Source organism: Chiloscyllium punctatum, chromosome 12 (assembly GCF_047496795.1).
Source record: "Chiloscyllium punctatum isolate Juve2018m chromosome 12, sChiPun1.3, whole genome shotgun sequence".
Lineage (NCBI taxonomy): Eukaryota > Metazoa > Chordata > Chondrichthyes > Orectolobiformes > Hemiscylliidae > Chiloscyllium > Chiloscyllium punctatum.
The window spans coordinates 27780218-27794665 of NC_092750.1; the positions used below are offsets into that span (position 1 = coordinate 27780218).

General features: G+C 40.0%; 1 protein-coding gene across 4 annotated transcripts in view; it reads left to right on the forward strand.

The window, feature by feature from the left end:
• Positions 1–14448, forward strand: part of pparg (peroxisome proliferator-activated receptor gamma) — a 150828-nt gene that overhangs the window by 124709 nt on the left and 11671 nt on the right. For all 4 annotated transcript variants that reach the window (XM_072582181.1, XM_072582180.1, XM_072582182.1 and 1 more), the window contains 2 exons: positions 378–547; positions 858–996. In XM_072582181.1, the coding sequence (XP_072438282.1) occupies positions 378–547; positions 858–996 (309 nt within the window). The remainder of the gene's footprint in view (positions 1–377; positions 548–857; positions 997–14448) is intronic.

Below are 14448 nucleotides of genomic sequence, written 5' to 3' on the forward strand. Positions count from 1 at the left end.
AATATCAATTGAAATGAGGGACAGTGACAAACTACATATCCTACCACACAAAACGACAAAGTAGCGATCAAACACATGATCTGCTCTGGGGAGTCTTGGGTTTTACTATTTCAGGTTCAGGGAATAAAAGCCCAAATATTTTAGTTGAGTTACGGTTTATTGATGTAGAGAGGTTTAATTGATTAGTTATGTGAGCATTTTTCTACTTGAATATCAGGATTTGAAAATTAGCAGTACCTGTTTGAGGTTGCATCATTTTATGAATATCTCTAATTTGTAGCTCTACTTTAATGTTCAATGTGTAGTTATTCTTCAAGTCCTTTAATGCCTGGCATGATTTATGTAAATTTTGAATGAAACAAAATTACCTTTTACAGGTACTATTAAAGTTGAACCATCTTCATTAAATGACAGTTCAGGAAAAGAGCTTTCATTTGAAAGGCTACAAGAAAATACATCCAATTCAGCCTTGTCTATTGAATGTAGAGTATGTGGAGACAAGGCCTCAGGCTTCCATTATGGGGTGCACGCATGTGAAGGATGTAAGGTTTGTTGAATTTATGTTACTATTATTAATCTATAAGAAAAAAGAAGCATTTTTGTAGAATACTGCTGTTTAAATATTTAATCATTTATGTATTTTGTTGCATGTATATCTTAAAATTCCCATTAAGTAGGAAGGTATCATTGCAGCAGTGCTCAAACTTGTTCCTTTCTGAGAGTATATTTAGTGCAGGAATTTAAAATTGTAAGTTAATTTTTTTTTAAATTACTTGTTCAATAACTTTCCAACAAGATTAACTCATTTAATAGACCTGTTCCATCACTGATTGAATTTGATTTGATTTGCATAACAGGGTTTTTTCCGGAGAACAATCAGGCTGAAGTTGATGTATGATAAATGTGACCTAAACTGTAGGATACAGAAGAAGAACAGGAATAAATGTCAGTACTGCCGGTTTCAGAAATGTCTCATTGTCGGCATGTCACATAATGGTAGGTACATGTGAAATTGTCTCTAACTATTGTACATTGATTTCTCATATTCTTCATATTGTTGAATGCTTTGAGCATAAGAATTTGAAAAGGAGACTTATAAATACTATTATAGCAAATTTAAATTTATTATCACCTGTTTAAACATCATCCCTCCTCACTAACATACCCGTATTTGATTAAGAGCAGGCAGTAATTTTAAACATCGCTTCAGATCTTCCTACTCTCTCTGATCAAATGTGCAAGAATGCTTTGTCTTAACTATTCCTCTCTATAGAGGCATGTCTTTCAGCAGTCTTGCTGCAAACTTTAACTGAGTATGTGAGGATTCACATGTATGGGCTTGTGCTGCAGCTCACCTATTAAATACATCAACACACCCTTTGTGTATTAGTCCTTGGGAGATGGATGTTGTTAGCAATATTAGCATTTATTGCCCATCATCAGTTGCCCTTGAAAAAGTAGTGTGGAAAAAGAATCAATAAAACCTGGAATTGACTGGTATGGTCTGAAATAGTCTTGTATACCTTTAAATGGAGCTCCAATCATTTTCAAGTATTACTGGCTTTTTCTTCTGGCTTGAACTGCTGATTTGCTATGCTAGACAACCCCAAAATTAATAATGTGCGCTCTTTTGCCAGTTCACTAATTGCAACTTTAATTGAATTACAAGTCATGAAGATCTAAGCTCATTTACCCAACAGTGCTTAAGTTTTGACTTGGAGGTACCAGTGTTGGACTGGGGTGTACAAAGTTAAAAATCACACAACACCAGGTTATAGTCCAACAGGTTTAAATGGAAGCACACTAGCTTTCGGAGTGCCGCTCCTTCATCAGGTGGTTGTCTGCAGCGCTCTGAAAGCTAGTGTGCTTCCACTTAAACCTGTTGGACCATAACCTGGTGTTGTGTGATTTTTAACTTTGTGCTTAAGTTTGCTTTTGCTAAGAATGGTTTCAGCCACATAACATTCAGAACAAAAATCAGCCATGCTTCCTTTTGGATCACTATCCAACTGACCCTGTAGAAGGATTATCAATTTTGGGTTAGAAACAGGATGGAACACAGTGGTGGTATTGAACAGTCAAGTGCTTTATCAACATTAAATTTTCTGGTCAGGGTTGTTTTACACACTAACATTAAAGCAATGTGTTGCAATATATATTAAAATAATATAATTGTAACAACTAAAATAAAACAAAGAACTGCAAATGCTTGAGGTCTGATACAAAAACAAGTTGCTGCTGATACTCTGCAGGTTTGGCAGCATCAATGGGAAGAAAGTAGAGGCAATGTTTAGAATCCAGTGACTCTTCTTCAAACCCGGCTGTGTTTCACCAGCAATTGCTGTTTTGTCTAAGATTTTCTGTCTGTTATCCTGACTTAGGAAGAATGAGTTCCATCAGGTAAGGAGAAATGGTTTTTTTAAAGGATGCATGGATTTAAAGAATAACTGGCAATAAATTGGCTCAAGTTAGAATCTCCTTTTTGACTCATTTTCACTTCCTGGAAGGGTCCCATCTGGCTGGACTGGAAGAATAAAGGAGGGCTTTTGAAGTCCTCCTCAGACCTTAGCAAATTCTGATTCTTTAATCATTTTGATCCTGACTGTCAAGTTTGCAATGCAATTCTATTTCACAATGTTATCAGTCAAAGAGCCGAGTAAAGACATAATAGTACTGAAGACTTGTGCTCCAGAACTTGCCATTCCCCTTGCCAAGCTGTTCCAGTATAGTTACAAAACTGACAATGTGGAAAATTGTCCAGGTATATCCTGTACATAAAAAGCAGGACAAATCCAAACCAACCCCATCAGTCCACTCTCTATCATCAGGAAAGTGATGGAAGGTATCATCAACAGTGCTATCACGCAGCACTTACTGAGCAATAACCAGCTTAGTGAAGCCCATTTTGGGTTCTGCCAGGTCCATTCATCTCCTGACCTCATTGCAGCCTTGATTCAAACATGGACAAAACAGCTGAATTCCAGAGATGATTGCACAATGTTCAGCATCATTTGTGACTCATTGGATACAGAAGCAGTACATGTTCCAATGCAATAACATGTGGACAATATCCAAGCTTGGGCTGACCAGTAGCCACACAAATGCTGGGCAATAACCATCACCGATAAGAGAAAATCTAATCACGGCCCTTTGACACTCAATGGAGTTACCATAACGGAATCCGCCACTATAAGCATCCTGTTACCATTGATCAGAAACTCAACTGAACTCACTATGTAAAACACAGCATCTATGAAAGCAGGTCAAAGAGAGTATTGTGTTGGATGTATATATTAGCACGGGTAGAGGATTGGTTGATAGGAAACAGAAGTTGGACAAATGTCATTTTTAAATTGGTAGATTAACCATTGAAGTGCTGGTTGGGGTCAGTGTTGCACCTGCACCTGTTTATGATCTATTTTCATAACTTGGATAAAGCGGCAAGGATTGTAGCCACATCTGGTGAAATCAAGATAGGTAGGAAAGTAAATCAGGAGGGGATACAAAGATTCTTTAAATAGATATAGTTTACAGTGAGGAGGTAAAAAATTGACACCAAAATTAAAATCAGAAAAATTGAGTTTTGTTCATTTTCACAGGAAGAATTGAATTGCAAGATATTAAGTGGAGAGTAATTGCAGTAATTGTCTGTATCCTTGCATAAGAATAACAAAAAGGTTACCAGACTGGTGCAGCAAGTAATCAGGAAAGCAATGCAATGTTTACTACAAGGAGGATGGAAGGGAAAAAAAGTACTATACATTTGGTGTATTGTACCTAAAGTACTGTGCACAGTTTTCTTTCTCTTACTTAAAGAAGGGTATATTTGCATTAGAAACAGTTCACAGTAGGTCACGTGACTGATTCTTGGGTTGAAAGAGTTGTCTTAGGGAAAAAGTTTGGCCTGTGCTCATTGAAGTTTATAAAAGTGGAAGGCGACCTTCTTAAAAGATATACGATTCATAAGGCGATTGATGAGGTTAGATATTGAGAGAACATTTCCCACCTTGGCAGAATCTAGAACATGGGGATATAGTTTTAGAATAAACTCTCCCACTTAAGATAATAATGAGTAATTTGTTAGAGGGTTGTTTACCTTTGTCATTTAATATTTTCAAAGCTAATTGGATCGATGTTTGGGCAGTAAGAGAGTTGGGGACAGGCAGGAAAGTGGAGTTAAGGTCACAATCAGATCAGTCTTGAACTTATTTGAATTGTGACCAAGTTGATCGGCCAAATGGCTGACCCATGCTCTGACATTTTGTGTGCAACCTGCATTTAGCAGCAGTTTAATTACTTCATAGCTTAATCTGTTTTTGAGGGTGTTTAGAGGTTTTTTTTTTAAAAACCCTCTAATTTGATATCTTGAAGTATGCCCACAACATTTAGTTCGGAGAAGTCAGGTTTGTAAATGTGCTAAATGGAATTATTTAGTAGCAAATTGGCAGCAATATATAAAAGGTAAGTCACAAATATACTGGATGTGCTAAAAGGAAAGGCATAATGTGTGCAGTTTAAACACATTGTGCTAAATGTTCAGCATTGTTATCTGGGCAGAAGAGGTAAAGGCATACCTTTAAGAAAATGTCCAATTTTTTCTAACATTGAAACTAATAGAAAGAAATTCCAGTGTATTCCATGAGCAACATGCAATGTTCCCCATCTGATTTCCCATTCGCAAATCTGCCTAGGTGATGTCCAGGTGATAAGGATGAAATTCTACTCTATTATTTTGGGTTTGGTAAAATTGCCCCTAACAACTGCCTTGTTAGTGCCTTGTGCTTGACACTAAATTCGAAATACAAAAATGTTTGCTTTGATATGTGTAAGTAGCAATTATGGGAAAATGTGGAGCAAAAGTTGACCTTCTCTTGGGAAATAAGGCAGGGCAAGTGACAGAAGTGTTAGTAGTGAGCACTTTGAGATTTGTGATCATAACTCTATTAGTTTTAAAGTAATTATCAAAAAAGATAAGCCTTCCATAAAAGTTAAAATTCTTAAATGGGATGAAGCAAATTTTAATGGTTTGAGACAAGAACGTTCAAAAGTCGATTGGAGTAGACTGTTCACAGATGAAGGGACAACTGATGTGGGAGGCTTTCAGAAGTGTGATAGTGGAAGTTCAGAGGCATTATGTTCCTGTTAGAGTGAAGGATAAAGTCAGTAAGAGTCTGGAACAATGGATGAATAAATATAGAGTCAAGAGTACAAAAGAATCATAGATATAGACAACTGGGATCAAATGAATCTCTTGAAGAGTATAGGAGAGTGTAGATGTATTCTTAAGGAAATGAGGAAGGCAAAGAAGGTTACCTAGATTTGAAACATTAACTTGCTGTCACAGATGCTCACTGACATGCTCTGAACTTCAGCATTTGTTGCTTTCAGGCAAAGAAGGGTTATGAGTTACCATTAGCAAATAAGGTTGAAGATAATTCAAAGAGATTCTACAAGTACGTTACAAGAGCAAAGAGAGAGAATCGGGCACCTTAAAGATCAACGAATTCATTCATGTGTTGAACTTCCGGTGATGGGAGAAATGAATAAATTATCATTTAGCATTTACTTTTACTGTGGAGGAAGAAATGGAGGCTAGAGACCTTGGGAAAATAAATATTGATGTTTTGAAAACAGTTCACCTACAGAACAGGAAACACTGGAGGTCATAGAAAACAAAAATGTGGATCTCTGGGACCTAATCAAATGTATCCAAAGATGTTGTGGGAAGTTAGGGAAGAAATTGCAGGACCCCTAGGGAAAATATTTGTATCATGTATAAATACAGGTGAGGTGCTGGAAGATTAGAGGCTGGCCAATGGGACTAGGTTAATTTAGGATATATGGTTGATATGGACGAGTTGGACTGATGGGTCAGTTTCTGTGCTGTACATCTCTATGACTCTAAGCTGGGAGCTATAGACCTATGAGCATGACATCAGTGGTGGGTAAATTGATAGAGGTGATTCTGCATTTGGGAGAGGCAAGGACTGATTAGGGATAGTCAGCATGATTTTATGCAAGGGAAATTATGTCTCTCAAATATTATTGAGTTTTTTGAAGATGTAACCAAAAAGATTGAGGGCTTAGCAGTAGACATCTTTTACATGGACTTTAGTAAAGCTTTTGACAAGGTTCCCCATGGTAGACTAATTAATAAAGTTAGGTCATATGGGATTCACAGTGAGTTTGCTAATTGGATACAAAATTGGCTTAACAATGGAAGACACAGCATAGTGGTGGAGAGTTGCTTTTCAGGGGCCCTGTGACCAGAGCTGTTCCACAGGTCAGTATTGGATTCACTTTTGTTTATTATTTATATAAACATATTGGATGAGAATATAGGAGGCATGGTTAGTAAGTTAGCAGATGACACAAAATTTGGTGGTATAGTGGACAGTGAAGAAGGTTATTGAAAATTACAAGGAGATTTTGGTCAATGGGCTGGTGAGTGGTAGATGGACGTGAACTTGGAAAAATGCGAGTTACTGCAATTTGGTAAAACAAACAAGAAAAGAACTTATACAACTATTGGCAGGATCCTGGGTAATGGTGGAGAACAGAGGCACCTCGGGGTTCAGGTACATAATTCTTTGAAATAGGCATCACAGATAGACAAGGTGGTGAAGAAGGCATTTGGTACATTTGCCTTCATTGGTCAGACATTTGTGTATAGGAGTTGGGATATCATGTTCAGGTTATACAGGACATTGATGTGATCTCTTCTGGAGTGCTCTGTGCCATTCAGGTCACCCTGTAATTGAAAGGATATTATTAAATTGGAGAGGGTTCAGAAATGATTTACCAGGATGTTGCCGGGAATAGAATGTTTGTGTTATAAAAGTAGGCTGTGATTTTTTTTCCACTGGAGCACAGAAGGTTGGGGGGTGATCTTATAGTGGTATATAAAATCATGAGGGGCATGGAATTGCAAAGGTAACCCCACTGTTCAAGAAAGGGCAGAGAGTGAATACTGCTGAGTACAGAAAACCAAAAGGACTGCAACTGTTGGAAATCAGTAAGTATAGTTTAGTTAGCCTGATATTTGTAGGAATAAAAATGGAAATCAGAGCCACATTAGCAATGGCAAAAATTGCATTTACTTGAAAATTGTTCAGTGTAGGAATGAGTAAAGATCTTCATTGAAGAATTATAAAGACTATGATTGGAGTGTTTTATTATACAGGATTGAAAGGTTGATGTCAAGAAAATTAGACATCCATAGACTAGAAAATTGTGAGATCTGGTTCTGGAGAAGGATGAAGCAAGTTGCTTGAAGAGAAGAAATTCTTAGCATGGTGAAGGAAGAAAGATTGTCAGTGAACATCATCAAGAAAAGAGAACAAGTTTATATTGGATCTATCTGAAGCATGAAAGCATACTGAAGAAGTTAAATGAAATAAAATTTTAAGAATGAAGACAAAAAGAGAGAAAGGCAATGATGACTTTAAACAACTTGAAATTAAAAATGGGAGATTTCTGTAAGTGGCTGAAGAGGAAACCACAATGGCAAAAAGTGTTGAAAATGAGTAGAGGACTCCTTAAGTAATTCACTGCTATAAACAGTACACTTAGAAAATTATATGATTGATCATAGTCAACACAGATTTATGAAAAACAAGTTATTTTTGATAAACTTGTCAGTGTTTGAGATTATAGCAAGCCAAGTACATAAGGGGAACAAACATATTTGTAAGCATAAATGTTAGCACATTTGGACTTTCCCAATAAAAGCATTTAATAAGACTCCTGACAAAATTTTATTACACAAAATTTGAACATGTGTGATTATAGATAATACAACAGGGTGGATTGAGTGAGTAAGGGAAAATAGGGGAAAGAAACAGGTCATTTTTGAGTTGGCATGTTGTTACTAGAAGAGTTCTGCAATAACTAGTGCTTGGGTATCAGCTATTTATTTGCATATGTCAATGACAAGACTGAGTATCTGAGCTTGCTGCAGCTTCAAAGTTAGCTGTGAGATGGTGCAAAGAGGTTGCAGGGGACACAAAGCTTGAGTACCTGATGAAATCCAATGCGAAGAAGGAAGAAGTTAGACAATTTGGTACTAAAAGTAGAACAATGATACACTCTCTGGAGAACAAGTTGGATGAACTCTGATCACGGCTCAGCTTCCAGCGTGAACTGTGGAACTGCTGCGCACTCTGCTTCAAAGAAACCAGGCTCAAGCCATCCATTCCCGACTGCGCACTTCAGGCTGATGGTTCTTCTATCCATCGTATGAACCATACAGTGTCCTTGTGTAAGACCGAGGGTGAAAGGGTTTGCTTTTTAATCAACAACTTGAGGTGAACGGATATTGCAACCCTGGGCAGCTATTGCTCCCTAAACCTTCAATTCCTCACCATCAAATGCCGTTCCTTCTATCAACCATGGGAATTTACTGCTGCTATACTAACTGCTGTGTACGTACCACCACAAGCAAAGGTTGAGGAAGTTCTGGATGTGCTGTACTCCACCACTAACACCCTGGAGACGGAACACCCCGATGCCCTGTTTATTGTAACTGGTGACTTCAATCAAGCCAATCTAAGGAAGGTGTTGCCCAAGTACCATCAGAACATTACCTGCCCCACCAGGGGCGTGAACATTTTAGACCACTGCTACACCACTGTGAAAGATGCCTACCGCTCCATCACCCACCCTCATTTCAGGAGCCCTGACCATGTTTCTTCTCACGGCTGACTGGCAAAAGCTCAAGCAGGACACCCCTTCTCAGATACAGGTCCAGTGCTGGTCAGAGGAGGCAGAGGATCAACTCCGGTGCTGTCTAGAATCAGCTGATTGGGCCATGTTCAAACAGTCTGCAGGTACCTTGGATAAGTACGCCACCACTGTCACAGACTTTATCAGCAAGTGTGTGGAGGACTGTATACCGAGGAAGTCAATCCAGGTGCTCCCCAAAGGAAACCCTGGAGAGAACTTGCTAAAAGCCAGGCATGAGGCCTTCAGATCAGGAGACCCACTCAAATATGAGGAATCCAAGTATGACCTTCACAGCGCCATTAAGAGAGCCAAGGACCAATATCAATCCAAACTAGAGACCCAGACAGATACCCGGCAACCATGGCAAGGACTGAATGATATCACAGGTTCTAAAAGGAAACTGTGCAAGATAGCAGACGATGATACAATCCCTCCCAGATCGTCTCAATGCCTTCTATGCTCGCTTTGGTTACACCTATTCTGACAAGTCCTCATGAACCTATCCCAACAGTCACTGTGTCAGAGGTCAGATCAGTTTTCCTTCATGTGAATCCAAGGAAAACAATGGGACCAGACAGAGTACCAGGTCGTGCACTTAGCATCAACTGGCAGAGGTCTTCTCGGACATCTTCAACCTCTCCGTGTAGCAGGCCACTGTCCCTGCCTGTTTCAAAAGGGCCAAGATCATCCCTGTGCCTAAGAAGGCTCACGCAGCGTGTCTCAATGAATACCACGCAGTGGCTCTAACTTCGGTGGTCATGAAGTGCTTTGAAAGGCTGGTCATGGTATTAATCAACTCCAGCCTCGCGACTACTCTCGACCCACTCCAGTTTGCCTCTCAGACTAAATACTGATACATTCCCCAAAAATGCCTTGAAAATATTGACATACTGCCCGGAGACCCCTGCAACTACTGTGACACTCCATACTGTCACAATCCCCACATCAGATGCCATATCACTTGTCCTTCACTCCTCCCTAGAACATCTTGACACTAAGAACAGCTACGTAAGGCTCCTACTTATTGATTACAGTTCAGCCTTCAAACCTTGAGACTGATTACTAAACTTAGTGATCTCAGACTAAGCCTCACTCTCTGCAACTGGATCCTCAGTTTCCTGACCCACAGGCCACAATCAGTGAAGATTGGAGACAATATTTCATCCTCACTAATACTCAACACTGGAGCCCTGTAGGGGTGTGTACACAGCCCTCTACTGTACTCACTGTATACCCATGACCGCTTTCACAAATACTAGACTATTGCCATTTTCAGGTTCGCTGATGACACCACCATAGTCGGTCAAATCTCCAATGGCGACCAAACAGACTACAGATGGGAGGTAGAAGACCTGGGAAAATGGTGCACTGAGAACAACCTAGTGATCAATGCTGGCAAAACCAAGGAACTCATTATTGACTTTCGGCAGGATGTTACTCATGCCCCCCTACACATTAACAGTGCAGAGGTGGAACAAGTGGAGTGTGTCAAACTCCTGGGAGTAGTCATCAACAATAAAGTTTCTTGGACTGTTCATGTGGATGCACTGGTTACAAAGGCCCAACAAAGTCTCTTCTTCCTCAGGCAGCTGAGGAAATTTACCATGACGACGAATACCTTTGCCAACTTTTATAGGTGTGCAATCGAGAGCATTTTGTCTGGATGTGTCAGTACCTAGTATGGCAACTGTACCATTCAAGATCGAAGACGGTTACAGAGAGTGGTGAACTTGGCCTGGACAGTCACAAAGACCAACCTCCCATTGATAGAATCCATCTACCAGGCCCGCTGTCAAGAAAAGGCTGCCAGCATTCTCAAAGATCCATCCCACCGTGGCAATGCTTTTCTACAACCTCTATCATCGGGGAGAAGGTACAGAAGTCTGAACACGCACCAGCCAGTTTCAAAACAGTTTCTACCCTACGGTTGTTAGAATACTGAATGGACGCTTAGACTCTTAGCATTCACCTGTACCTGTGTTTTGGTTTTTGCTGCTGTTTGCCTTCTATGTTATTTACTTTCTATGTTATTTAACTGTGATCGGCCTGTATTGCTCACAATACAAAGCCTTTCACTGTGCTTCGGTACACGTGACAATAAATTCAATTCAATTGTTAAAATTGGTTTACGTCTGGGAAATGTTGATTTCGGAAGGACATGTGTGTGCCCTTGCATATGAATCGCAGCAGTCAACATTGAGCAACAGCAATCAATTGAGAAAGCAACTGGTGTGTTAGCCTTTATTAAACAGCTCAAAACACAAGAGTAAGGACATTTTGCTGCAATTGTCCTGTTTCTAATGCTTGGAAACACTGCACTGTGCACAAGTTGGGTAACATGCATGTTGCTTCCATGCAAATGCAGTTAAAGTTTACTACTAATTCAAGGGATTACAACATCTGTGTATGAGGAGCGATTGTGTAAAGGAAGCTGGCATGGCCTCAAATTTAGAAGCATGAAGGGAGATTTCATCAGGACAAATATGTCTTCAGGGGCTTGACAAGACGGATACTGGGAGGACATTTTCCCCTAACCAGGGAATCTAGTGTTAGACAGCACAATTTCAGAATAAAGTCTGATTAATACACCTGTCAATCAGCTGTGGATCTTTGTGGTTAAATGAATAGTCATATTGCTAATATGACTAGTTAATATGCAGGTTATTTATCTTGTTAAACAAACCTTAACTTTTTGTATGAGATTTCCAGCGTTTTGAGAGCAAAAAAAGGAGGTTCTCACCAGATTAACTGACTGCTGCTTCTTTAACTTTAGTGGGGTGGGGATGGCAAATATCAAATGTGGAACTTCTGCATTAATCTTGTGCTTGTGCTAAATGGGGATGGACAGGAGGTGAGTTCTTCTGCTGCTGAGATCCCAGCTTTGTACTTCCTTCCTTATAACATCTATTAACTGGATTGCTGAAACCAGTGACTGTGCGTTTATTGGTTTTGGGTGGTTCTCCATCTTCTTAGTTATTTGAAATGATTTCTGTTGTTTTGGTTGTGCCTCCCCCTCATGCTGCTGACTCTAATTCCCAAAGCCTGTCCATCGTCTACAATGGCAGAAGTTAGGAATATTCCCAACCTTCCTGGATGTGTGCAGTTCCAACAACATTCAGGACAAAGCTGCCCATTTAATTGGCACCATAAACATCCATTCCCTCCACCACTGATGCTCAGCAGCAGGAATGTGTACTATCTATAAGATGCACTGCAGGAATTCACTAAAAAACAACCTGTGATAGCACCTTTTGAGTACTTCTACCTAAATGGCCAGCAGATACATGGAAAACCACCACCTTGAGGCCACTCAGCATCCTGACTTGGAAACGTATGGCCATTCCTTCACTGTCACCGCGTCAAAATCCCGGAATTCCCTTGCTAACAGCATTGTAGAACTACCTACTGCACACAGACTTCAGCAGTTCAAGAAGGCATCTCACCACCACTTTCTTGAGGCTAACAGACAATAAACGCTGGCCAGCCAGCGACACCCACGTGCCTGGAGAGAATAAAACAAAATGAAAATTCAGGAGGTGGGATGATGCCAGTGAATGCTGATAGTTTATCATTAATAACTCCACAAATTGCATGCCAGTAACCTCTCTCCTAAACGTGCTAGCTCCTGTGTTGACAAACACCTCAGAATGTGCTGGGTAAATAACTGGATTAGGACCATGAATTGGAAATGGAGGATGAAGTGGGAGGAACAGGTCTCCGCCGAACAAATAAACATAAGCCTTAGGAGCAGGTGTCAGCCATTCAGCCCATTAAGTCCCTCTGCCATTCAATAAGATCATGGCTGATCTGGTTGTGGTCTCAACTCTTGCTTTTCTGTCTGTTTCTCATAAACCTTGACCCCTGTCTTTCAAGCATCTATCCAATTTACTTTTGAATGATCGAAATGAATGAATATTTCTGAAAACAAGTCAGTCCATGTACTGCTAGGGTTTTGGTTTGAAACGTGGCTCTTGGAGGAGTTAAAGCTAAAATGGATGCTGAAAATGAGATGAATAAACCTTTGGAGTTAAACTCCATTCATGGATCAAAGATCTTTTTATTTCTGAATGTTAAGGAGACTAAATAGGGTAGAGAGAGAGTTTGTCAACTGACAAAAGTAAAATTGGGGAAGTTATTATAGATAGAGTTACAAACAAAGTTTAAATGAGCTGCTCTCCCACAGTGCAATAACAGAAACATGTTTTTATGCTTTGGAAACATTCACCCAGATTTTACATAGGGAATATCAGTACTCTCCACTATTCTGAAATAAACCTAACAACATAAAAATTTAGGACTGGTATGTTCAGGTTTCATAGGAATTGCTGCCAAACAACTCATTGATAATGAAGATTGAATGTTAATAAGGAAGGATTCCTTCAAAAGTTTTCGATACTTTTAATTCTTTGTTAATTGTGTCCATTCACCATGCTATATTTTGCTTTGTCTTAGTTTATAAGAAATTAAACATACTTTTATACTTCCTGCTTTGTTATCTTGTTTTAATTCACTTAAAAATCCATTCACTTACATAAGCAAAATTAACTCCTGTGCATCTGAGTGAGAATTCTTTAATCTGACTGAAGAGCCAAGCTATTGCTTTTCTGATTCTGTCACATGACAGATCTCCTCTTGAGGCTATTATAATGTGTCCATTCCAATATAAATACCTGATTAACAGCATGGTAAATCTTTCAGAGTCATACAGCTCAGAAGAAGACCCTTTGGTCCAAGTAGGCCACTTTGACCATGCTCCCAAACCAAACGAGTCCCACTTGCCTGTGTTTGCCACATATTCCTCCACCTTTCCTATTCATGAACTTATCTAAATGTTATATCCATGTATAAAACTTCCTTTGAAAGTTTATTCCACACACCAGAAAAAGGTTGCCTCTCATGTATTTTTAAAATCATCTTCTCTCAACTTAAAAATATGCCCCCTTGTATTAAAATCCCCCACCATAGGGGGACAACACACCCGCTATTCACTTTAGGTATACCTCTCCTGATTTTAAAAACCTCTCTACGGTCACCCCTCAACCTTCAACCCTCGAGTGAAAAATGCCCCAGCCGAACCAGACTCTCCCTGTAACTGAAATCTTCCATTCACAGCAACATTCTGGTCAATCTTTTCTGATCCCTCTCCAATTTAATAATATTCTTCCTATACCAGATGACCAGATTAGATTAGATTCCCTACAGTGTGGAAACAGGCCCTTTGGCCCAACAAGTCCACACCAAGCCTCCGAAGAGTAACCCACCAAGACCCATTCTCCTCTGACTAATGCACCTAACACTATGGGCAATTTAACATGGCCAATCCACCTAACCTGCACATCTTTGGACTGTGGGAGGAAGCCCACGCAGACACAGGGCGAATGTGCAAACTCCACATAGACAGTCACCCGAGGCTAGAATTGTACCTGGGTCCCTGGTGCTGTGAGGCTGCAGTGCTAACCACTGAGCCACCCCAGAAAACAGGCCCTTCGGCCCAACAAGTCCACACTGACCTTCTGAAGAGTAACCCACCAAGACCCATTCCCTCTGACTAATGCACCTAACACTATGAGCAATTTAGCATGGCCAATTCACCTGGCCTGCACATCTTTGGATTGTGGGAGGAAACCGGAGCACCTGGAGGAAACCCACGCAGACACGGGGAGAATGTGCAAACTCCACACAGTTTCCAGAAGCGGGAATCGAACCCGGGTCCCTGAAGCTGTG